Raw genomic sequence first — 22,688 nt, forward strand, 5'->3', positions numbered from 1 at the left:
CTAGCCGCTTATCCTCGATAGGGTCACTTGAGTGCTGGAACCAATCCCGGCTATCATCGGGCATTAGGCGGGGTACACCCTGAACTGGTTGCCCGCCAATCGCAGGGCACATCAAGGCAAACAGCCGCGATGACAATCACACCATGGGGCAATTTTGAGCGTCCAATTAATGTTGGATGTTTTTGGGATGTGAGAGGAAACCCGAGTGTCCGGAGAAAACCCACGCAGGCACGGCGAGAACATAAACTCCACATAGGCGGGGCCGGGTTTGAACCCAGGACCTCAGAACTGTGAGGCCAATGTTTTCCAGCTGATCCACCGTGCCACTACATATATCCATCCATTCATCCATCAATTTTCGTCATCGCTTATCCTCACAAGGCTCGCGGGGAGTGCTGGAGCCTACCCCAGTTGTCAACGGTCAGGAGGCGGGGGACACCCTGAACTGGTTGGCGGCCAATCGCAGGGCACGTCGAGACGAACAGCCGCACTGACAATCACACCTTGGGGCAATTTTGAGCGTCCAATTAATGTTGCATGTTTTTGGGATGTGGGAGGAAACCTGGAGAAAAGCCACGCAGGCACTGGGAGAACATGCAAAATCCACACAGGCGGGTCTGGGATTGAACCCGTTGGTGAGAATGACAGATAGACAGATAGGTGGACGGCCAGCCCATTGTCTGGCTGCGTCAGTGGTTCTGAAAGTTTCTAACCCGGGTACCGTGCAAAAATGACTCATCTCTCCAAGTTCCCCCATCGTAGCGATATTAAAATACAGCCCCTGAGTTAGGAACAAAAAGATTCAAAACCAAGCCAAAGTTGTGTTCCTCAAAAGTGCATTATCGTTATTATCACTATTTTCATGAGCTACCGTAACATTGGGCCCATTTTATTCACAGACTCCTTCGTATACTACTTGAGGGACACGAGTACCACAGTTTGTGAAGCACCGGTCTTTATGTCGTCCCCAATTGACTCCGTGTTTCTGGCTCGGCTCTATTTGGCCAGTGAGCACAAGTGCCGTGAAAAGGGACATGGACTTCATTAGTCCTTTGTCCTTGCCACTAACTGATCGGCTGAGTCGCGAGCTCGTACACGAGCCGAGCCGACCGCTGTGCTGCCGTTCCGGGGCCTTCCGAGAAAAGCCCGCTTCCGCTGAGCCCTCTGCCGAGTGCCACCTTGGACACGCCCACCGCCAACGCGACGGTGAGACGCCGAGATGTGTTGCGAGCATCCGTCCGATCTGCGTCTTCTTCGTTTGCCGACTTACAGGCTTTCCTGTCCGGCAGGTTGAAGCGATCCCTCCGCAGAAGTCGTTGGCACCCGAAAGTGTTTCGTCAGAGCGCCATCAACGTGCGTGACAGCAGGTAACTTCAGACGCATCGCTTTCACGGGTTCGTCGGACGCACTGCAATGAACTATACCTTAAAATGTGTTATTTTACAGGTACAGTACATAGATATAGAGTCAAGGCACAGGTACAGTATACAGTTCCACTGCTATTGGTGGGATACCGCGCAGATATAAATCGGTAGCGATGACACTAAGCGAGGAGGCTCAAAGTCATCATAGGAGTCCGTGTGTTGTTGGCAAGAAAATAAAAGACCAAAAGGACTGCCAGACATTGTCGTGCATACGATTGCGCACGACGTCGTACAATTACGACGAGTAACTGTGTGACCTTTCTTCTGAAATCGCATATTTTTCACTGGACGGCAGATTTTTTTTTTTTTGGCACGTGGACTAACAGTTACTCCGGACTCATTCATTAATTTCTTTTCTTCCCCTTATCTGACTGAGGTGAGGTCAGGTCACAGGGCAATAGTTCCTGCTTTCTCCCCAGCCACGCCCTCCGGCACTTGATCCCGGGACGTTCGCAGGGAAGCCGAGAGACGTACTCTCTCCGGCGTGGCCGGGGTCGTCCCCGGGATCTCCTCTCCTCCGTGATGTACTCAGAACCCCACACCGAGGAGGCGTCCTCAACAGATCCGGCTCCTCTCAAAGCTGAGGAGCACCGACTCTACCCTGACCGTCTTCCCGAACGACAGAGCAGGAAACTCATTTCGGCCGCTTCTATCTGGGATCTTGTTCTTTCGCTCATGACCGCAGAGAGTGAGAGTAAGAACAGAGATTGACCGGTAAATAAAGCGCTCGGCCTTCCGGCTAAGCTCCTTCTTTACCACAAGGGAGCCGATACAAAGTCGGCATCAATGCAGATGCCGCACCGATCCGCCCGCCGATCTCGGGTTCCGTTCTTCCCTCGCTGGTGAACAAGACCCAAAGATCCTCCTCCTCCTCCACCCGGGGCAGGATCTTATCCCCGACACCTCCCTTTTCCGACCGAGAGCCACGGTCTCAGATTTGGAAGTGTTGATTTTCATCCCGCAGATGCGAACCGCTCCAGTGAGAGTTGGAGATCCCGACTCGATGAAGCCAGAAGAGCCGCATCGTTTGCAAAAAGCAGAGATGGAACACTGAGACCGCCATACCGGACCCCGTCCAAGCCTCGGCTGTCCCGAAATATTCTGTCCGTAAAAGTTATGAAGAGAATTATTGAGAAAGGCCAGCTTTGACGGAATCCAACTCTCACCAGAAATGAGTCCGACTTACTGCCGGCAACACAGAAAGCCCGTGCGAGGGCGTTTGGTACCCCATGTGCCCAAGCGCAACCCCCCCAGGTACAGGTACATACGTACAAGTGCAGCAATATGCGCAACCCAGCCGTTTGGTCGAGATAGCCAAAGATTGGGCTCATTTCACACTTGACAAAATGAAGCCCCGCAGCCCCAACTGACCCCCACGGACTGGAAGCTTAGTCAGTTAAAAGACGGTCCCTGAGGTGCGACAACAGTGATGAAGTGAGTTTTTTTTTCAACAAATAACGGGAGATAAATTCCCCCAAAAATCGGAGAAGAGCCGAATTGGTAGGTGCAGAAGTGATAAAAGGTGCTCGACTGTACAGATTCGAACTGTTATGTCAGTGTTACGTTTGACATGCACGGACATGAAGCTCGTGAGAGATAACAGCAGATTCAATGTGATGCAAAATGCACATTCTGGTCTTCTGACATAAATCTGCAAACTTGTATATCGTGGAGGTGCAAAGAGCTCGAAATAGGGTAAAAAAAAAAAGGGTGTATTATTAGTATGATGCGTGTACACTGGAGGTGTGCAGAAGAAATGTGGCTTTACTTCCTCGCTAGGCAGATGCGCTCTTTCAAAGATGGAGGAAAGGAAGTAGGGCAGCATCCCTGATGGGAGGGGCCGCTGCTGGAGCCTTCGGCAGCTGTAGCTAGGAGACACGCGCACGCGCACGCGCACAGACAGACGGGCAGACAGGGTCAGCAGGTTTCTTTCTCGGCGTCTTGTTTGCTTCCGAGGAGCACGGATGACGAAGCCTCCTCGAAGAACGCCTTGTGAGTACCGTCTTGCCATCGCCACAGACACCCATCTGCAGCGTGTGCACGTGCGCGTGCACTTTGCTGGCTGCTACATTAGCATGTGGCTAGGCTAGCCAAGATTTTAAGCGACACCGAGGCGAACCTGTGCTCACGCACGCACGCAGGCACGCGCGCGCTCGCACGCGTTCCATGGTGACAAGAAATCGTGAGCCGCTCTGCATGTCTCCAAATACGTGTGTGTCCGCGCTCACACGCATACCAATGCACATTTTCATTGATGTTTCAATGAAAAAGATGAGGATGTGAGCCATCGATGATCGATCACCTCGGAATGTCAGAAAATGAGGTGATCATCTGTGCTTGGGCCCTTTGTGACCTGAAACATTTGTCAACTGCTTGCCATTCACATGAATGAAAATGCAATGAATCCGGTCATGGTCCAAACTTCAATTGCACTTGCATTTTTCAGCGTGTGATTAAATAGAAAGATTCGAATAAATAGTCACATGTACCTTGAAAGTAACCCAATAACATCACGTTTAAAGACGAGATGATTTGAAGCAATTACAACGTGTATGTAATTGTTATATATTACGTGACTGGGAGTCCCTGACGGTGATACTTTGTGGCCCGACTCGGTCGGCTTCAGTTCCCATTCAATGACTGGGGAAGGCGAGTGCGACCGTTCGCACACTGTGTCTCATTCTACACGCGCACACACACACACACGCACACATATAGATATATCTACGTATGTGTGCGTGTGCCCTGCGAATGACTGGCGACCAGTTTAGGACGCTGTCAGAAGTCAAGCGAGATAGGCTCTGGCAATAAGCGCCATTGACAATGGATGGATGGAAGGACATTAAATTGCAGTTGCTTTTCAATATTTGATGAAATAGAATTGAAATCTCATTTGAAAAGAAGCCACAACAACTGTGATCTTCTCGTCACTTCCTCCTTCTAAACCCGACTCTCGTGCTTGGTTCTCTTTGGTCATCTGCCGTTCTGCGCTAATCTCAAAGATGACATCTTTTTCCAAAAATGACTTTCAGGTGGGCGGCACGATGGCTCAGCTGTAACGTGTTGGCCTTACAGTTCTGAGTTCGAGGGTTCAATCCCGTGACGCCTGTGTGGAGTTTGCGTGTTCTCCTCGTGCCAAGAACGTCAAGATAGCTCTCCACACAGGTGTTTGCAAGGTGGAGGTTCCACCCAATCACAGATGCGAATTACTTTATGATTGAACACAGAAGTAGGTGCGATATGGTCATGCAGAACCTTTGACAAAAAAAGCAACCGAGGGGCTTAACAGTCAGAAATAAGAGTGCCTCCTAAGAGCAAGCACATGATAAGCAGAAAGATTTGATCGGTGCCGCTTGTCGCGTTGACTCTTCACTTAACGTGAGTAAAAAGGGAGAAAGTCGATCTTTGTTGTTTTTTTGCTCATTCATATCAGACTGACAAAAAAAAAAAAAAAAAAGAAAGAGAGAAAGTGCTCGTGATCCAATTTAAGTGATCTAAATGATCAAACGGAGCCATTGATTTTCTTTTTCTTTTCAATGACAATGTGATTTTCTCACTTTGCAAACAGAGAAAGACAAGTTCCTTGTGCCAAAATGATCCAATGAATTAGACAAGAAACGGAGCTGAACGAGAATCTCTGTCTTATTATGGAAGAAAGCTCATCTTCAATAAGGAGCTGTTCTCCTTCCCTTGCCCCTCCGTAGTTAAGGAGCAATAACCTGTTATCGGGTTTGTTGTGCGCTTTATTTCTTTACAAATGTGGTTTTCCGTTATTTATTGAGTGCACGACACATATTTGTAAACAGACATGCATAAATACGGTAAGTTTAACCTATTTTGAGCTGAAACTGAAAACTGAAATTCGGTAGCGGACATTACTTTGGTTGGAGAACATTTCATTTGTCACCCCAAGTTCCACAATAATGTTTGACACACACCTGAAGTAACACTTTTCTATTCTATAATGTCGATAATGTCAAATATCATACTCCACCCGTCCATTCTCTAAACGGTGCCTATTCACCAGGGTTGCGGATCTGCTGCCACCGTTCTCAGCTGACTTTGGGCAAGAGGCCACCAACCAATCGCAGGGACCACATAGACGCGTTGAAGGGCCACCCTTTGCTCAACCTAGCATGCGTGTTTTGGGATGTACCCAGAGAAAAGCCAGGCAGACAGGGAGAGAACATGCAAACTGCGCACAGGGGGGGCCAGATTTAAACCTGCAACCTCAGCACCGTGAGGCAGATGTGCCACCAATAGTCATCGTTTTCATCCTTCTTTTCTTGTGTAGCTGTTATTTGTTGACGTTTGTCTATTCGTGTCCCTTGCGAGTCTTGCTGGTGGTCTGCTTGGTCTTGAGCCTCTTCTTTCCCGCCAGTCCAAGCTGCGCATCTCGGCGTAAGTCATGCACACGGCCGTGTAACGACGTGCTACATTTACGGTGAATTCATTCGCGGTGGCCCGCCAGAAATGAATGCGTTGGTGGCAAACCCCGGGTTCCGCCTCCTGCCCGACGACAGCTGGGATTGGCTCCGCTCTGAAGGGGTTCTCTCTGACTCCTTTTATTTTATTTGCGTTCACAAATCTAACATCCCCGAGGGGGAAGGGCAGAAGCATTGTTTTCTTGATTTAGGTGTCACATGTCAAGCGAATGAATGAAAAGTAACCTTCATAAGTGTCTTAGAAATAGTAAGTGTGGCAAAAGTCATTTTCAAGTTATCCTCAGGCGCCTTCCATCAGACTGGCGCTGTCTCGTCTTCCCCAGCCGGGGACTTCCTCCTTTTGGCGCAGATCTGTTTCCCGTTGAATTTGTAAACATAGCTGTATAAGTATTTGGTTATTTCAGCAAAGCAAACGTATGATAACTGACTTTTGCAATTTTCCCAACGGTGGTCTACATCTGCAGCGGGAAAAACTTTCCAGTTCACTAACTGGTTGCCTGCTATGTCATCACTTCTAAATATGTTGGGATGACTTCACCCCCGTTTCTGGCGATATTGGTCTTTCTCAATGACCAAATGCACTTTCTCGATGAATCGGTTGTTTGACACTTGATTCCTAAATGGATGATACGGTTTCCCTCGACTTTGGGGGCAGAGCGCGGGAGCAGGCGGACAGGGGACGTACCTGCGATCTCGAGACGTTGTTCCTCGCTTGTGCTATGTCCAGGCGTGTGATGCGTCAGCTGCGCTGCGCTAGCCAGGAGTCAGTGTCGGGCGCTGGGGGTGTGGCCTCTTTGGAGCTGAAAATGGACCAATCGGTGATCATCAAACCCGTGCACTCGTCGCTTCTGGGCCAGGATTACTGCTTTGAGGTCAGATGTCTGTCCACCGGTCGGCTCGTGAGCGGCGTGACCGTCCCGATTCTCACCGTGTCGCGCGCGGCCGTTTGCCAGGTGACGACCTCGACGGGGACCAAGTGCTTCTCGTGTCGCTCGGCGGCTGAGCGAGACAAATGGATGGAGAACCTGCGCCGAGCCGTGCAGCCCAACAAAGACAACAGCCGACGCGTGGAGAACCTGCTGACGCTGTGGGTCATCGAAGCCAAGGACCTGCCCGCCAAGAAGAGGTGACGTCTCTGTCTGCATCCTTCCGTCACCTCATCTCATACCGTTGCCTTTTCTCCGTCCTTCATCATGTCTTTGCCTCAATACCGTCTCCTCAGTGCACCTCGAGTCCTTCCTTCACTTCATCTTCTTCCTTCACCTGGTCTCCTACCATTCCCTTGTCTCCTGCCTTCGCCTCGCCTCCTTCATTCGAATCGATCCTTCCTTGACCTCATCCCCTTCCTTTGCCTTGTCTCTTCTTTTCTTCGCCTCATATCCTTGCGGATGCCTGCTTGTTCTTACTTCACCTCGCCTCACGGCCTTTGGTTGCCTCTAGTGATCGTACCTCACTTACGTTCACTGATGAAAACCTCCACCCACGTGACTTGACTCAGTTCAGACTTTGGTCACCATTTTGCAGACTGAAACTTCGCTTGCCCTTGACTTGGTATTCATAAGACTGAACTTGATCTGAAAGTATTTCCTGTTCACGTTTGAAGGTCTACATTGTCAACAAAATGTTCCGCGTTTTGGTTTTAGAAAGTAAAGATAGTTTTTTGGGGTAGTGCACTTGAAGGAATCATCGCGAAGGATTATTACATGAAGATTCAGGGATTATTTTTGGGATAAAATGGGGGAAAGGGTGCCAACCCATTGGAATAAAGAAGAAGGAGAAACAGACAGCGACAACGAAATCTAGATTGCCTCACAATGACGCTTGAGCCCACCGATGCCTCGTCAAACATGAACTAGTGTTGATGCCAGTTACAGTCACCGAGACTACAAAAACTGCTTTGGGACCGCTCATAAACCAAAGTCATTGTAACTGCGTCAGTACAAATACGGTACACGTAGTGGGGGAACTGTCACCTTCAATTTTTGGCAGACCCTTTCAACATTCGTATGGTTGAATGAACTTGGTGGAAGTGTAGTGGGGACACCACATGTCTTGCCTGAACATCGACGGTTAAGGGAACTTACTGCTAACTCCCCCCTGTGTCGACGACCACCGGATTGTGCGCAGGTACTTCTGCGAACTCTGTCTCGACGACAGCCTGTACGCACGTACATCCTGCAAGATGAAGACGGACAACATATTTTGGGGAGAGCGCTTCGACTTCAGCAGTTTGCCGTGCGTCAACGCGATGACGCTGCACATCTACAAAGACACGGACAGGAAACGCAAGAAGGACAAGAGTAGCTACGTGGGCCTGGTCAACATCCCCGTCATCACGGTAACGGGCAGACAGCTTGTGGAAAAGTGGTACACGGTCAGCATGCCCAGCACCATCAGAGGTGAGTCCGTGCTAACCCTTCATTTCATCCCTTGAACCGTGGGTGACGCGTGATGAAGCTACGGCGCTGCGAGCGCTCTTATTTCTCACTCTTGCCGTGTGCAGGGTGCAGTGGAATTGAGAAATGCTTACATACCTGACTTTGTGGTTTGGGAGGGTCAGCACGGGCACTTGTCTCCATGACAATGATGCGCAGATAGCCTTGAAGTCATCTGTCGTTCAGCAAAATGCTCTACGTTCTCCTCCCACATCCCAAAAACATGCGTTCATTGGAGACTCGAAATTATAACTACAGTGAAGAAAATAAGTCTTTGAACAAGCTCTCCCACTTGGAAATCATGGAGGGTTCTGACATTTTCATCGTCGTTGCATGTCCACTGTGAGAGTGATCGTCTAAAAAGAAAAATCCAGAAATCACAATGTATGATTTTTTAAAAATTTTTTTTAAACGATGTATTTGTGTGATACAGCTCCAAATAAGTATTTGAACACCTGTCCATCAGCTAGAATTCTGACCCTCCGCCTTTAAAAGTCCACCTCTCCTCCATCTATCATCCTGAATCAGATGCACCTGCGTGAGGTCGTTCGCTGCCTAAAGACCCCTGTCCACCCCGTACAATCAGTAAGACTCAGACTTGCAACATGGCCAAGACCAAAGAGCTGCCCAAAGACACCAGAGACAAAATTGTACAACTCCGCACGGCCGGAAAGGGCTATGGAGAAATCGCCTGGCGGCTTGGTGAAAAAAGGTCCACTGTTGGACCAATCGTTAGAAAATAGAAGAAGCTAAACATGACGGCCAATCTCAATCGGAGTGGAGCCCCCCATGCAAGATATCACCTCGTTTGGGTCTCAGTGATCCTTAGAAAGGCGAGGACTCATCCCAGGACTACACGACAGGACTTGATCAATGACCTGAAAAGAGCTGGGACCACCGTTTCCAAGGTGACCGTTAGTAATACACAAAGACGTCATGGTTTGAAATCGCGCATGGCACGGAAGGTTCCCCTGCTCAAGCCGGCACGTGTCAAGGGCCGTCTTAAGTTTGCCAATGACCATTTGGATGATACGGAGGAGTCGTGGGAGAAGGTTTTGCGGTCGAGTAAGACCAAAATGGAACTTTGTCGTCATAATTCCACTAACCATGTTTGGAGGAAGATGAATGATGAGTTCCATCCCAAGAACACCGTCCCTAGTGTGGAGCATGGGCTTGGTAGGACGACAGGACGACTGCACTGTGTTAAGGAGAGGATGACCGCGGCCGTGTATTGTGAGATTTTGGGGAACAACGTCTTTCCCTCAGTCGGAGCATTGAAGATGGCTCGTGGTTGGGTCTTTCAACATGACAATGACCCGAAGCACACAGCCAGGAAAACCAAGGAGTGGCTCCGTAAGAGGCATATGAAGGTTCTGCTGCGGCCTCGCCAGTCTCCAGACCGAAACCCAATAGAAAATCTTTGGAGGGAGCTGAAACTCCGTGTTTCTCAGCGACAGCTCAGAAACCTGTCTGTGTGGAGGAGTGGGCCAAAATCCCTCCTGCAGTGTGTGCAAACCTTGGTGAACAACTACAGGGAACGTTTGACCTCTGTAATTGCAAGTAAAGGCTACTTTAACATTGATTTTCTCAAGTGTTCCATTACTTATTTGCAGCTTTAGCACACAAATAAATCGTTCAAAAGTCATACGTTGCGATTTCTGGATTTTTATTTTCTCGCAGTGGACATGGAAATTTCAGAGCCGTCCATGATTTCTAAATGGGAGAACTTGCAATAAAGCAGGGTGTTCAAATACTCATTTTCTTCACTGTAGTTGTGATTGTTGACTGTCTCTATGTGCCCTGCAATTGGTTGGCGACCAGTTCAGGGTGTGCCCTGCCTCCTGCCCGATGACAGCTGGGATAAGCTCCAGCACTCCCGCCACCCTTGTGAGGATAAGCGGCTCAGAAAATGGATGCATGGATATATTTTGAAGACATGTTGGTCACTGACTAATCTGTATTTGGTTATTCTTTCATTTTCATTTCATTTGAACACCAAAGACGCACGCACGCACGCACGCACGAACGCATGCAGCTCCGCGACATTTGTTATTCTTTCTTGTGTTTGTATGTCAAGTGAAAAATGTTCTTTTTCCCCATTCTGATGAACTTCATTTGGAATCATCACACATATTCAGTTTCGATCAGCCATTTAAGGGATGTCAAAATTCAATGCCATTTGATAGTGGTCGTATTTCTGTTGCTGGTTTGAGTAAAACACCAATTTGCTTTGAACGCGACGGTACTATCAGATGCGGCCCGAGTGTCTCAGTGCCAGGGGACCCGTGACCGACAGTACATCTGGCATATTCTGATCGGCTTTTCAAACGTGACGACGTGCTGACGCGTTTCTACGCTCCGACCGTCAGGGAAGTCAAGCGTGCCGACGGTGCGTGTGAAGGCGCGCTACCAGAGCGTGGTGATCCTGCCCATGGAGCAGTACAAAGAATTTGCAGAGTTCATCAGTGCCAACTACCTGCTGCTGTGCAACACGTTGGAAGGATCCATCGGCCTGCGAGCCAAAGAGGAAGTGGCGGCAGCGCTGGTTCACATTCTGCACAGTACCGGCAAGGCCAAGGTAGGAGCTGTACTGCTATTAGCCTCGCCCCACCTCAATCTCACGACGCAGATTGACGCTCCTCGTTTTACAGGACTTCTTGACGGACTTGATGATGTCAGAGGTAGACCGTTACCGTGACAATGATCAGCTGATCTTCAGAGAAAACACCCTGGCGACAAAAAGCATCGAGGAATACTTGAAGCTGGTTGGACAGAAGTACCTGCAGGATGCACTGGGTACATCGCACGCGACAACAAACTACAAAACAATGTACTACACAAGACCGCGTGCAGTTGCATCTTTCCTTGTGTGTGTGTTCAGGCGAGTTCATCAAGGCTCTGTATGAGTCGGATGAGAACTGTGAGGTGGACGCATCTCGTTGCGCCAACTCTGACCTCGCAGAGCATCAGGCCAACCTCAGAATGTGCTGTGAACTCGCTTTCTGCAAGATACTTGACTCCTTCAGGTTTCAAACTTATACCCTCAATCACAGTGCAGTGTGCACATACCGAAGACATACACGTGCACACATGTGTCATTACAATATACAAAGTGTGGATTTGGCTTTGAATCGATCTGAGGTGATTGATGCTAGGGTGTGTGTGTGTGTGTGTGTGTGTGTGTGTGTGTGTGTGTGTGTGTGTGTGTGGTCAGGGTCTTTCCCAGGGAACTGAAGGAGGTTTTCGCTTCGTGGCGTCAGGAGTGCGGCAACCGCGGGAGGCCGGACATCAGCGAGCGTCTGATCAGCGCGTCGCTCTTCCTGCGCTTCCTATGTCCGGCGGTGATGTCGCCATCACTCTTCGAATTGACCCAAGGATACCCGGACGAACGCACGGCTCGCACGCTAACACTGATCGCGAAAGTCATTCAGACTCTGGCCAACTTCAGCAAGTGAGTCTGTCCGCCCGCCACCCGACAACCAGTCGAATCTGACACCTCACCGCGGATGACTCCTGTTTTCAGGTTTGGCACAAAAGAAGAGTACATGCTCTTCATGAACGACTTTGTGGAGCGCCAGTGGAGCAGCATGCAACGATTCCTGCAGGAGATTTCCAACGCCGACGGACTCAACCACACCGGCGTCGGCTTTGATGGATACGTCGACCTCGGGCGCGAGCTCTCCAGCCTGCACACGTTGCTCACTGAGCTGGACCAGGTGACCGACTCGATGCCCGCCAAACATTCAGAAAGGCCACGCATACATACCCGTCAACTTTTCCGAGCGCCAACCTGTGTATATACGACCTAAAAAATCCTTTTAGCATACAAAAGCAAATGATATGTCAAAATAACGGAGGGGGAAAAAAAAAACAAGGTTTTTCCAATGATTTTTATTGGTCTGAAGATAATGTCTAATTCTACTAAGTCGAACGATCAAAAAGATGGCTATTTATCAGCCAGGCTACAATACCTCAGATATTTGTAAGAGAGATTCACCAAAGAGAATCAGTGATGGGAAAAGAAAATGTTTGGAAAGATTACATATCTACTGAATGCCAATGATCAATTCCTTATTTTTACTGATCTGTATGATGAGGCTAACGATAAGATAGAGATGAACTCACTGACATTAGCTCTTGAAGCCATTCTCAATATTAGTAAATGCAAATGTCTATCTTGACATCCATATGACACCCACGTGGTGCAAACACAGCATTCAATTATATTATTGTCACCTGTTATAAAAAAGGCGACCATGAGCTAGAATGCTAGCAAGAGAGCTACAATGGCAACTAGAATAATCCCATGTATTTGCAATGAGGTCCGGGCGGCTAACTCGTGAGCATGCATGCTACATTAGCTACGAGCTAAGTCAAATTAATTTGAGCCACAAATGATCAAAATCAAGATATAAATTGACTTTTTGTTGCAGTCAAGTCACATCCCTGACCGTGTAGCTCCTATCTCGATAGGTCGGCGTCACCAATAGCGTATCGTTAACGATTTGATCGATTGCGACAGGTAGCCGAGAGCCGCAGCCTCCACGCTTCCTGCGGTGAGGCGGTGGCCGAGGATTTACTGGAAAGTTATTGCAAATGAAAGTGTTTTGCTAATCCAAATCAACATTTGCCGCTGCTCTCAACATCATGCCTGCTGCAATGCAGGCTACGTCTGGAATTCCCCGGCTTTGGCTTTTCCCCACAATAGAGTAGACTAGCGCCATTCTGGGCAAAAGCAAACGGAAATTTTCAGAATCCGTATGATTTGTGATATACGGCCGTTTGCGTAAGCTTCACCGCAAAATCCGTATGAACTACGGCTAAACCGTACGAGTTGACAGGTATGCGCATGTGGCAATGGTGACAGACAGACTTGCGATAGGCGACGTGCTCGATGCTGGCCAAATGTTCAATTAGGTGACAAATGACATGAATAACATCCCTGACCCAGGTGACATCCTGTAGGCCTCTCTCATGGGGGTGAAAGCGTTGTCCAGAGTGTTATTTCCCCATGTTGGAAAGTCATCATTTGAGTTGAGTTCAGCCAGCCAACACAGCCTTTGGATTAGCATTATTCAAGTCCTCAGCTAAGATAAGGAAAGCATCTGGCTTGAGCCGTCAGCTGTCGGACGGTGTTGCTCATTTAGCACAACACTCCCGTTATCGCCGGAGTTTGGAGGAATACAGATTACCACAAGCGGTACGGCAGTTCCCTTGGTAAATAAAACGCCCGGCACAACAAAGGCATCGATATATATGATAGTTGACAAGATCAAGTCCTGGCACCAGGCGTCGTTGATATAAACACACAGTCCGCTGCTGCGAATCTTGCCTCCTGTCAGAATTCTGTCTGCTCAGTAGCACGGTAGCCGCTCACGCCGAATGGGTTAGCTGTCTGGAACGCCGCTGTTGAGCTGCGTTTCCACACGCACAAAAATACGGGAGTCTGGATGGAATAGCCAGCTCGTGTGGTTTAACCATGAGCCTAGTTCGGATACCCCCGTGCTCTCCCCCGTCCGTCTCTGCTACTTCCTTTGCCCTATGTGGCGCCTGGCCACAAAGCAGGAGTTGGAGTTGTTGCGGGCACCCGCAACAGACCACAGTTCCCGAGCTCCTCTGCGAGAGGAATGCACAAAAGTAGTTCTGCCGATGAGGATGAGACGAAAAACACGAGTGCACCGTTTCTTTGGGGCAGAGGACACATTTTGAAACATACTGTAGGTGACCGATTGCCATCTGTCTGTCTTTCAATCTGTCCTCAGTCGTGTCTGTCCAAGCTCAGCCCACTTCCGCGGATTTTACGAGACGTGTCAGTGGCTCTGGCTAACCCAGGGGGCGTGGCTTATCCCGGGAAAGTGTCGGCCTCCTCTCCCGAGCTTCAGCGTTTGGTGTCTCCGCCGCCCCCTCTGTCGCCACCCCTCTCGCCTCCTTTGGCACCCTGCAATCCATCACTTGGCCAGCAGTGTGGCGTTGGACTGGATGGAGGGTTGGTCTCAGCACTTGTCATCATTTTCATAATAACCCTATCCCCAGGAGAAGATGGACTATATATGCTGGCGTCCCAGCAGTTGATATAGTGCCGAGGTACTTAAAGCTCCACTGTCATGCGCCTATAAACATTCCAAAATAGATATTGTAGTGAAAAATACACATAACATTATTCACGTCAATTTTTTTTTTATGACCGACCAGGACAACTTCCGTACCAGAAGAACCCCTACTAAAGAGTTCTCTAACTAACTGACCAAGAAACTATTTTTTGCAGGCTGGTGGACTTCACCAGACTTCCGTCGCCAACGCCTGAGAACAAAGACTTGTTCTTCGTCACAAAAGGTTCCAGCCTGCAGCCCGCATCAGGTAACTTTGTTCTTTCATTGACTCTCTCAGCTCCATCCATGACCTTTGAACTTGCACGTCACTTCCCGCAGGCTTGCGCGGCTCTCCGGCCCTGAGCTCGTCCTACTCGGAGCCCAATGACGATGCGGCGTTCGGGAGGGCGGGACAGGAAATGAGCGCGGAGGGGCGGAGCCTGTCCCTGGTCGACTTGCAGGACTCCTCCCCCGGCGACAACCTCGACGACAGCCAATGGCAGCGAAGGGCGGGGCTGCTGCCTCTGTCTTTCCAGAATCCCGTCTATCAAATGTCGTCACGGCAACCGCATCGAGCTGAGGTCTCGCCGTCCGACGGCCCGGGTGGGGACGAGTGCAACTCGGCCGGCGCCGCTGTGCCCAAACCCGCCTTCCTCACGCAAATGCAAGTGGGCGTCGCCGGGAGCGTGGCCGGCGAACGAGGAGAGCGTCTGTCCGCCGTGTCCAGCAGCAGCAGTGGAGAAGAGCAAAACCGAAGAGCGCTCTCAGAAAATGTCACAAGTAAAAATTTTTCCCTTTCCTCACGTCTGCCTGATGATGTCACTGGGGTGATCATACCTACAAACGCACTACATAACTTAACACTATATTGAACACTAAATTGTACATCCACATTTCTTCCATATGAATGCGTGTGTGTCAGGGATGACAATTTTCCGCCGATCGGCGGATTTCCGACTTTTTCAGACCAAAATGATCATTCTCGACATAAGCGCAAATCCGTTGAGAAAATTTCAGGGGTAGGGTATCGTGCGCCTGCCTCTCGGTGGCGGGCTCCGAGCTGCAAATTCAGCTTAGTGCCAGCACAAGCACGACTATCATATGCCGTTCTAACTTGCTCGGTAGTGTAAATATTTGCATTTTGCGACGTAAACATTAAAATTTGTTTGCGGCAGATTAATCGATTGGCCAACATAGTTATGCAGTATAACGATCCAATCGTGTTAGTGGTTAATCGAGTTTCACCATTGCCGTGTACACGTGTTCTCGGTTCTCAGAAATCGCAGTGGAACTTGTTAGCTAGCCAAGTAATGGCGCGTGGGACTTAGATGGCGCGAACTGAGGGACGGCATGTTCAAAGTTTTACGATGGCAAAAGTGTTAGAAAAAAAGGATGAAGATCGAGCGAGGGCAATTGACGAGGATGCTGGAATCAAAAAGTGTGTCAGACGGGCATGGCTTGAAAAAAGTGTAACCGTGCAGATAGGACCGAAAACGGTATCAACACGTCTAAGCGAACACGTACAAAAAGTGGACATTCCCGGCAAAGTGCTGCGCACTCAGTGTTCCGACAGGAGCCAAAAAATGTCCGGCAGTAAGCCTCTCTCTACATGTCTACGATGTCACCGACTCCTCTCCCAAGGTGGCACCGCCCCCCTTCGGCAGAACTGTACGGGTCCTCAGCGGCGCATCGACCAACCGCCGCCGCCGCCGCCGCCCTCTTCGGGGCCCGCCCCCGGCCCGCCACGGGGCCGCACGCCGCCCGGCATGCTCCCGCCTCGCCCCGCGTCTGGAAGCATGATGTCGTCCAGTCCCGACTGGCCGACCGGCGGACCCTCGAGACTGCGTCAGGCCTCGTCTTCATCCAAAGGAGACAGTCCTGAAAAACTGCGACCTGCCAACAAGGTTGACTTGTCTAATGTGGCAACTTGCACAGGCCGCTTGCTAAGTGGTGACATGTGGGCACGTCTGCGCGTATCCAGGCTCCGTCTCCGTGCGCCCTGGACCGCACGGCCGCCTGGCTTCTCAACATGAACTCTGCAGCCACCTACGCCGAGACGGAAGATGATCGCCACGACGACACCCTCATTGACAAGGTAACCGGTAACGTTCCCTTGTCCTGCTACTGGGCCCTTGGCAACGAAGACCTGATGTGTGTGTTTTTGCGTACAGTACCAGCAGGACATCGCGTTACTGCAGGAGAAACTTCGCGTGGCGGCTTTGCGCCAGGAGGAATGCGAGGCCCGCCTCCTTGTTCAGGACCAGCAGAACCAGCGCTTGTTGCAGGAGTACCAGGTGTGCGCGACCCATCAATCGTCGAACATATGGCTGCTGCTGCGTAGTTATGGGATAAAAATAATCACAATGATTTTGCTCAGTATTTGATTCTCCATCCCCCCATTTCCTGAGCCGCTTATCCTCACGAGGGTCGCGGGAGTGCTGGAGCCTATCCCGGCTGTGATCGGGCAGGAGGCAGAGTACACTCTGAACTGATTGCCAGCCAATCGGTGGGCACACGGAGACAGACAACAGTTGCAATCACAGTCACCCCGACGGGGCAATATCGTTTCCAATGAATGCATGTTTTGGGGATTTGGGAGGAAAAAGCCACACAGCCACGGGCAGAACATGCAAACTTCACACAGGCGGGCCTGGGATTTGAACCCCGGTCCTCAGAACTGTGAGGCCAACGCTATATAGCTGCGACTCAGTATTTGATTCTATTGATGACAATTGTTCCTCCTCTTGTAGTCTGACTTCATAATCCAACCACCACAATGATTTAGCCCTAACGTAGCTCTGCGGCGCCAAAATGAAAAGTCTAGCATGTTGGATATTATTTGGAAGTCTTCCATGTAATGTAACAAATCAACGACAACTCTCAGACAGCAAAACTTGATGTTGTCATGTAGCAACAACAGTGGCGCGTGTGCTGTCCTCACGACACGTTACTATGTGAAGTTCTAAAGAAACTCCGTACACAAGGCATTCTTTTCTTGCTTTTATGGAGGTCTCTTGTGGTAAAAATGAATTCACAAATTAAAAAAAAAAAAAAAAACTCAACAAAGTTTCCTAAGGTTCAAACGTTGGGAACACATTGGTTATGACTTGCCTTCAGACTTAATGTCCGCCATGCTCATGTTCTCACCGGAGACACGTCAAAGATCCTCCATACCAGGGGTCACCGCATGGGCGCGTGGTACCCCACCAGGACAATTGCAGGCGCCTGCGAGGCGTGTTCTAAAAATACCACAGCTTTAAATTTGGAATCTGACTTGCTTATCTCATTTATATTTTTAAAATACCTGGAATGTCACATCATAGAAAACACTAAAATGAAAATATTTGATGTACGTATAATGAACTGTGACTGACGTTGTCTGCAAACAAGTCATGTAGCCCTTCGTACAATCGGTTCAGCCTCAAAAAGGTTGATGACCCCCGCTCCATAACATACCGAACACTCCCTCCGCATAGAAACTGAATGATCCTCACAGGTCAAGAGCTGTCATTCTTTTGAAACATGAAATAAACGTATTTTTATACAAATCTTTCAACCAAAGACTTGACAGTGTGTACGTTTGTGTCAGGCTCGGCTGGAGGACACAGAGAGTCGACTGAGGAGGCTGCAGGATGACAAAGATCTCCAGATGAACAGCATCATCAGCAGGTCCACTACTGAGTGGTAGTGTGGGTTTGCGCGTGCGTGAATTAACAACATTTGACCGGAGCAGGTTAATGGCCGTGGAAGAGGAGCTGAAGAAAGATCATTCTGAAATGCAGGCTGTGGTTGACTCCAAACAAAAGATCATTGAGGCCCAGGTGTGTCTGTCTCTCTGTAGTCACTCAGTTTAACGCATGGGTGAGCAAAGCGTGTGCCGCTGGCAGTGTTGTGAAGATGACTTTGGAAATGCAGTCGCTTACAATTCCAAGTAACCATTTCGAAAATGACATTTCATCCATCTTCTACTGCTTCTCCGAAATCGAGCGGCTCAAACTTCCCTCTGCGCAGCCATTCCATTCAGCTTTTCGGGGGCGGGGGTGGGGGGGGATACCAAAGCGTTCCCACGCCAGCCAAGAGACAGAATCCCGGGTCAATCCCGGGGTCTCCTGCCGACGGGATGTCCCCAGAAACACCTCATCAGGGAGACGACCGGGAGGGATCCTAAACACGTGCCCGACCTACCTTATCTGGCTTGTCTCAATGTGGAGAAGCAGAGGCTGGACTCTGAGCCCTTCCCCGATGACCGAGATTCTCAATCGCTCTCTTAGGGAGAGGCCGGACATCCTGTGGAGGAGCCTCATTTCTCCCGCTTTGATCCAGGATCTTGTTCCTTCGGTCATGCCTCAACAGCTGGTGATCGTAGTTGAGGTTAAGAACGTTGATCGACCAATAAATTGAGAGTTTAGCTCCTTTTTTACCACAACAGACCGATACAAAGTTTGCATCCCTGCAGACACTGCACTGATCTTCCTGTCAATCTCCTGACCATTCTTCCCCTCACTTGTGAACAAGACCCCGATATACTTAAAGGGGAAATCCAGTGGTTTGCATTAACAATGTATCCAATAGGTCACGTAACATGTACTCTATCTTGACAATGTGATGTTAACTCCTCTCTCATTTAATACTGTCTTGAGAAAATGATCAACAATTACCAATTTTCAGGGGCGCTGCCATATTTGCTGGTCACACGACCGACGCGGGCGTATGTGACGTGTTACGTGCCATTCCAAACTCTGGATTACATGGGACAGCGTTATCCCCAGCACTGATTTCTCCGATTTATCCTCACTTGGTGAAGAAATAGCAGTTTCGGTTGATCAGGAAGACGGAGGAATACTTCCATAAAGATTTAAACCTGTATGGAACGCTCGGTCGGGGAGCGAGCTCACGGCTCCGCCGCTCGGCGACCTCGTCAGACTCAGCATCATCCCGCCTGAAGAACCATCCGAATGTTCAACCTTATTTACAGCCGAGCGGCGGAGCTCGCTCGTGGGAGAGCGAGCTCACGGCTCTGCCGATCGGCGCAGCTCAGCCCAGAGCTCCGCTGCTCAGCGAAATTCTTTCCAGCCACAAGTTTAAAATGTGTACGGAAGTATTCCTCCGTCTTCCTGATAAACCGAGCGGCAGAGAGCTGCTCACGGATGTGTATGGAAGTACTCCTCCGTCTTCCCAATCAACAGAAACTGCTATTTCTTCATCAGATGAGGATAAATCCCATAAATCAGCACTGGGCATAATGGTGTCCCATGTAATCCAGCGTTTGGAACGGCACGTAACACGTCACATACGCCCACGTGGTTCATGTGGCAGCACCCCTGAAAATTCACAATTGTCAATACAAAAATCTTCTTAAAAAAACTATGAAATGAGAGAGGGTTTAACGTCACATTGTCAAGATTGAGTTCATATTACATGACCTATTGGATACATTTTTAATGCATACCACTGGATTTCTTGTTTAAACTCCTCCACATGGCGCAGGAGAAGGCATGGCAACCTTTTCTGACTGATGATCATGGTCTCAGATTTGGAAGTGCTGTTTCTCGTCCCAGTTTCTTCGCCCTTGGCTGTGAACCCTTCAAGTGAAAGTGGGAGATCACGGTTTGATGAAGCCAACAGAACCACATCATCTGCAAAAAGGAGAGATCCAATACTGAGGCCACCCAATCAGATCCCCACTAGGCCTCAGCTGCATCTAGAAATTCTATCCATGAACGCTATGAACACAAGGGGAAAGGCAGGTTTGGCGGAGTCCAACCCTCACCGGAAAGGAGTCAGATTTACTGCCGGAAATGTGACACCAGTCATACAGGGACCGAACACTCCATGTCAGGGAGTTTGGTACCCCATGCTCCAAAGCACTACCCACCGGACTCCCAGAGGGCATGGTCTCGAGACTGGTCGGGCAAACTCCCTTGCACCTTTGTGGACTTTGCTGAAGGTGAGGAGCTGTTCCGCTGTTCCACGGCCAGGATGAAAACTGCACTGCTCCTCCTGAATCTGAGATTCAACTTCCCAACAGACCCTTCTCTCCAGCACCCCTAAATTTACCTTACCAGGGAGGCTGAGGAGTGTGAGGCCACTGTAAATGGAACACATACTCTGGTCCCCCTTCTTAAAAAGAGGGACCACCACCCCGGTCTGGAAATCGGGGGCACTGTCCCTGATGTCCACGCAGTGTTGCAGAGACGTGTCAACCAGGACAGCCTTTAGGAGTTCCTTGTACATCTCCTTCACCCCTGGGGCCTTCCCACTGAGTAGCTGGGAGCCAGCCTCAGAGAACCCAGATGCTACTTCCTCATGGGAAGTTGTGTCAGTGGAATTGAGGTCATTGAAATATTCTCCCCACCGATTCACAACGTCCCGAGTTGAGGTCAGCAGCACCCCATCCTTAATATACACAGAGTTGATGGTGAACTGCTTGCCCATCCCGAGACACTGGATGGTGGACTAGAATTTTGACCAGAAATGAGTTTCTTCCGCAGGGTGTCCGAGCTCCTCCTTAGAGATAGCGTGAGAAGCTCAGAGTAGACTAGTCAGATGAGGTGGCTGGGGCATCTGATTCGGATGCCTCCCGGGCATGTTCTACCAGAAAGAGACCCCGGGGATGACCCAAGACATGCTGGAGAGACTATGTCTTTCGACTGGCCTGGGAACACCTACGGATCCCCGTGGAAGCGTTTGATGAGTTGGCTGGGGAAAGTGCAGTCTGAGCGTCTATGCTAAAGCGACTGCACACATGACCAGATCCAGATAAACGGTAGAAGATGGACGGAGGGATGGATAAACTCATAGCAAAATGATGTAATGTACTGTAACCATCCATCCATCTTCTGAGCTGCTTCTCCTCACAAGGATTGCTGGAGCCTATCCCAACATAGACATATTAGTAACAATTCAGTATTCAAAATGATTATTTGACGAGGTCTCACCTAGCTGCTTTTGTGTGCATCAGGAGAAGAGGATAGCGAATCTGGACGCTACCAACACTCGCCTGATGGCGGCACTGGCTCAGCTGAAGGAACGTTATGGTGTGACCTCGCAGAGGAACGGCCTGTCACCGAGCAACACGTCATCCTTGCAGATCACGGAAAACGGCGAGTTCCGCAGTTCGGGGAATTGTTGAGAGGCAAGCACGTTGGGAGGGTTCACAGCTAGTTGGTTCCCACACCACCTCTCCATGTTGAACTTCAACCTCTGCTGTCCTTTCCTTTCCTTTCCTTTCCATCATGCATGACTTGCTGGCGTGTGTCCAGGAGATTCAACACTTGTTTTCAGAAGCAACAGGAAACACACGAGGTTTCAAACCACCCTCATTTCTTACGTAATATTTGATTGCAAGATAGTTCTTTAAAATGGAGGGTTCATATTAGAGGTACAAGTAAAATAAACACATTTTGCTCCATTGTATAAATGTATACCGGTAACGAGCGATTGTGGGGAAAAAGATGCTTTCATTACGTGACATCAAATTTTCACTGCTCGTCACAGTGGTTTCAGAGGCCCCGCCGTTTTGACGTTCCCATATATCTGCTATATTCCTCCGACCTTCCATTGCAAGGTCTCCAGTTGGCTACCTTGAAACGTTTGCCTCAGGTAGCGTAACCCTTCTTGCTTCACTCCTTTCGCTAACCCTCCACTTGGCAAAATAACAGTGGACTATCCACCAACGATCCCACTCGATCGCCGGGAGCTCTGAGGCGAGCCCTCAAGCGAGCAGTAAGTACGCTACCTTGATGTCCGCTGCCAGCAGCACTGGGTACCCTCAAAACAGTAAAGCCAGCGCTGCGGGCTCCGAAACTAAAAACACCTCACATCACTGCGCTTCTCTCCTTTCCAATTTTAGTGAAAAACCACATCAAATACAAACTACTGAGGATAATTTTTAGAACATTAATACCCACAATTTGGGGGCAGAGACATTTTACAGTATATTGCTGTGAAAGGAATTTGCTGGAGCACATTTCACAAGAAATTACATCCAGTCATCAGTTCCATGAGAAGAACCTCTTATTTTGTAAAGGCAAACATGATTACATCTTGAAACAGTCTATTTTAAAATTGAACAGAAAATAAGTTTACAAAACTAGGAGGTCCATTGTGGCAGCCAATAGAATCCTCAAAGTGCTGATCAAGGTTGAAAGCTAAGAAATGTGGGGAACTGCCAGACTTTAGTCGACTTTGTGTTTGCATCTTTGTAAAAGCTTTTTAGTCATGCAGTTCTCCATAAATGCTAGAGACTCAAATAAAGTGTGAGCGCATCAAGCAGTCTGCATTTATTCCATTTTT

At 49.3% G+C, this 22,688-nt stretch overlaps 1 protein-coding gene across 1 annotated transcript; it reads left to right on the forward strand.

Annotated features, from left to right (window-relative positions):
* Nucleotides 1–187: 187 nt before the first annotated feature.
* Nucleotides 188–21,525, forward strand: dab2ipa (DAB2 interacting protein a). The gene is made up of 19 exons (XM_061818581.1): nucleotides 188–1,206; nucleotides 1,290–1,367; nucleotides 6,597–6,741; nucleotides 6,823–6,995; nucleotides 7,997–8,268; nucleotides 10,674–10,882; nucleotides 10,956–11,100; nucleotides 11,186–11,330; nucleotides 11,519–11,755; nucleotides 11,828–12,020; nucleotides 14,067–14,290; nucleotides 14,570–14,661; nucleotides 14,733–15,173; nucleotides 16,035–16,297; nucleotides 16,375–16,488; nucleotides 16,565–16,687; nucleotides 17,983–18,062; nucleotides 18,127–18,214; nucleotides 21,355–21,525. Exons 3-19 carry the CDS (start codon nucleotides 6,604–6,606, stop codon nucleotides 21,523–21,525), a joined length of 3,108 nt encoding a protein of 1,035 aa, XP_061674565.1. The 5' UTR covers nucleotides 188–1,206; nucleotides 1,290–1,367; nucleotides 6,597–6,603.
* Nucleotides 21,526–22,688: the final 1,163 nt, after the last annotated feature.

Source organism: Syngnathoides biaculeatus, chromosome 4, assembly GCF_019802595.1.
Source record: "Syngnathoides biaculeatus isolate LvHL_M chromosome 4, ASM1980259v1, whole genome shotgun sequence".
NCBI classification, from domain to species: domain Eukaryota; kingdom Metazoa; phylum Chordata; class Actinopteri; order Syngnathiformes; family Syngnathidae; genus Syngnathoides; species Syngnathoides biaculeatus.

Bases quoted from the DNA above. Each gene is read 5' to 3' on its own strand.
- dab2ipa (XM_061818581.1), top strand. From the start codon at position 6,604: ATGCGTCAGCTGCGCTGCGCTAGCCAGGAGTCAGTGTCGGGCGCTGGG. The intron at 14,291-14,569 runs GTTGGTCTCAGC...TATTTTTTGCAG, and splicing joins GGCGTTGGACTGGATGGAGG to GCTGGTGGACTTCACCAGAC. The intron at 18,063-18,126 runs GTCCACTACTGA...TGACCGGAGCAG, and splicing joins ATGAACAGCATCATCAGCAG to GTTAATGGCCGTGGAAGAGG.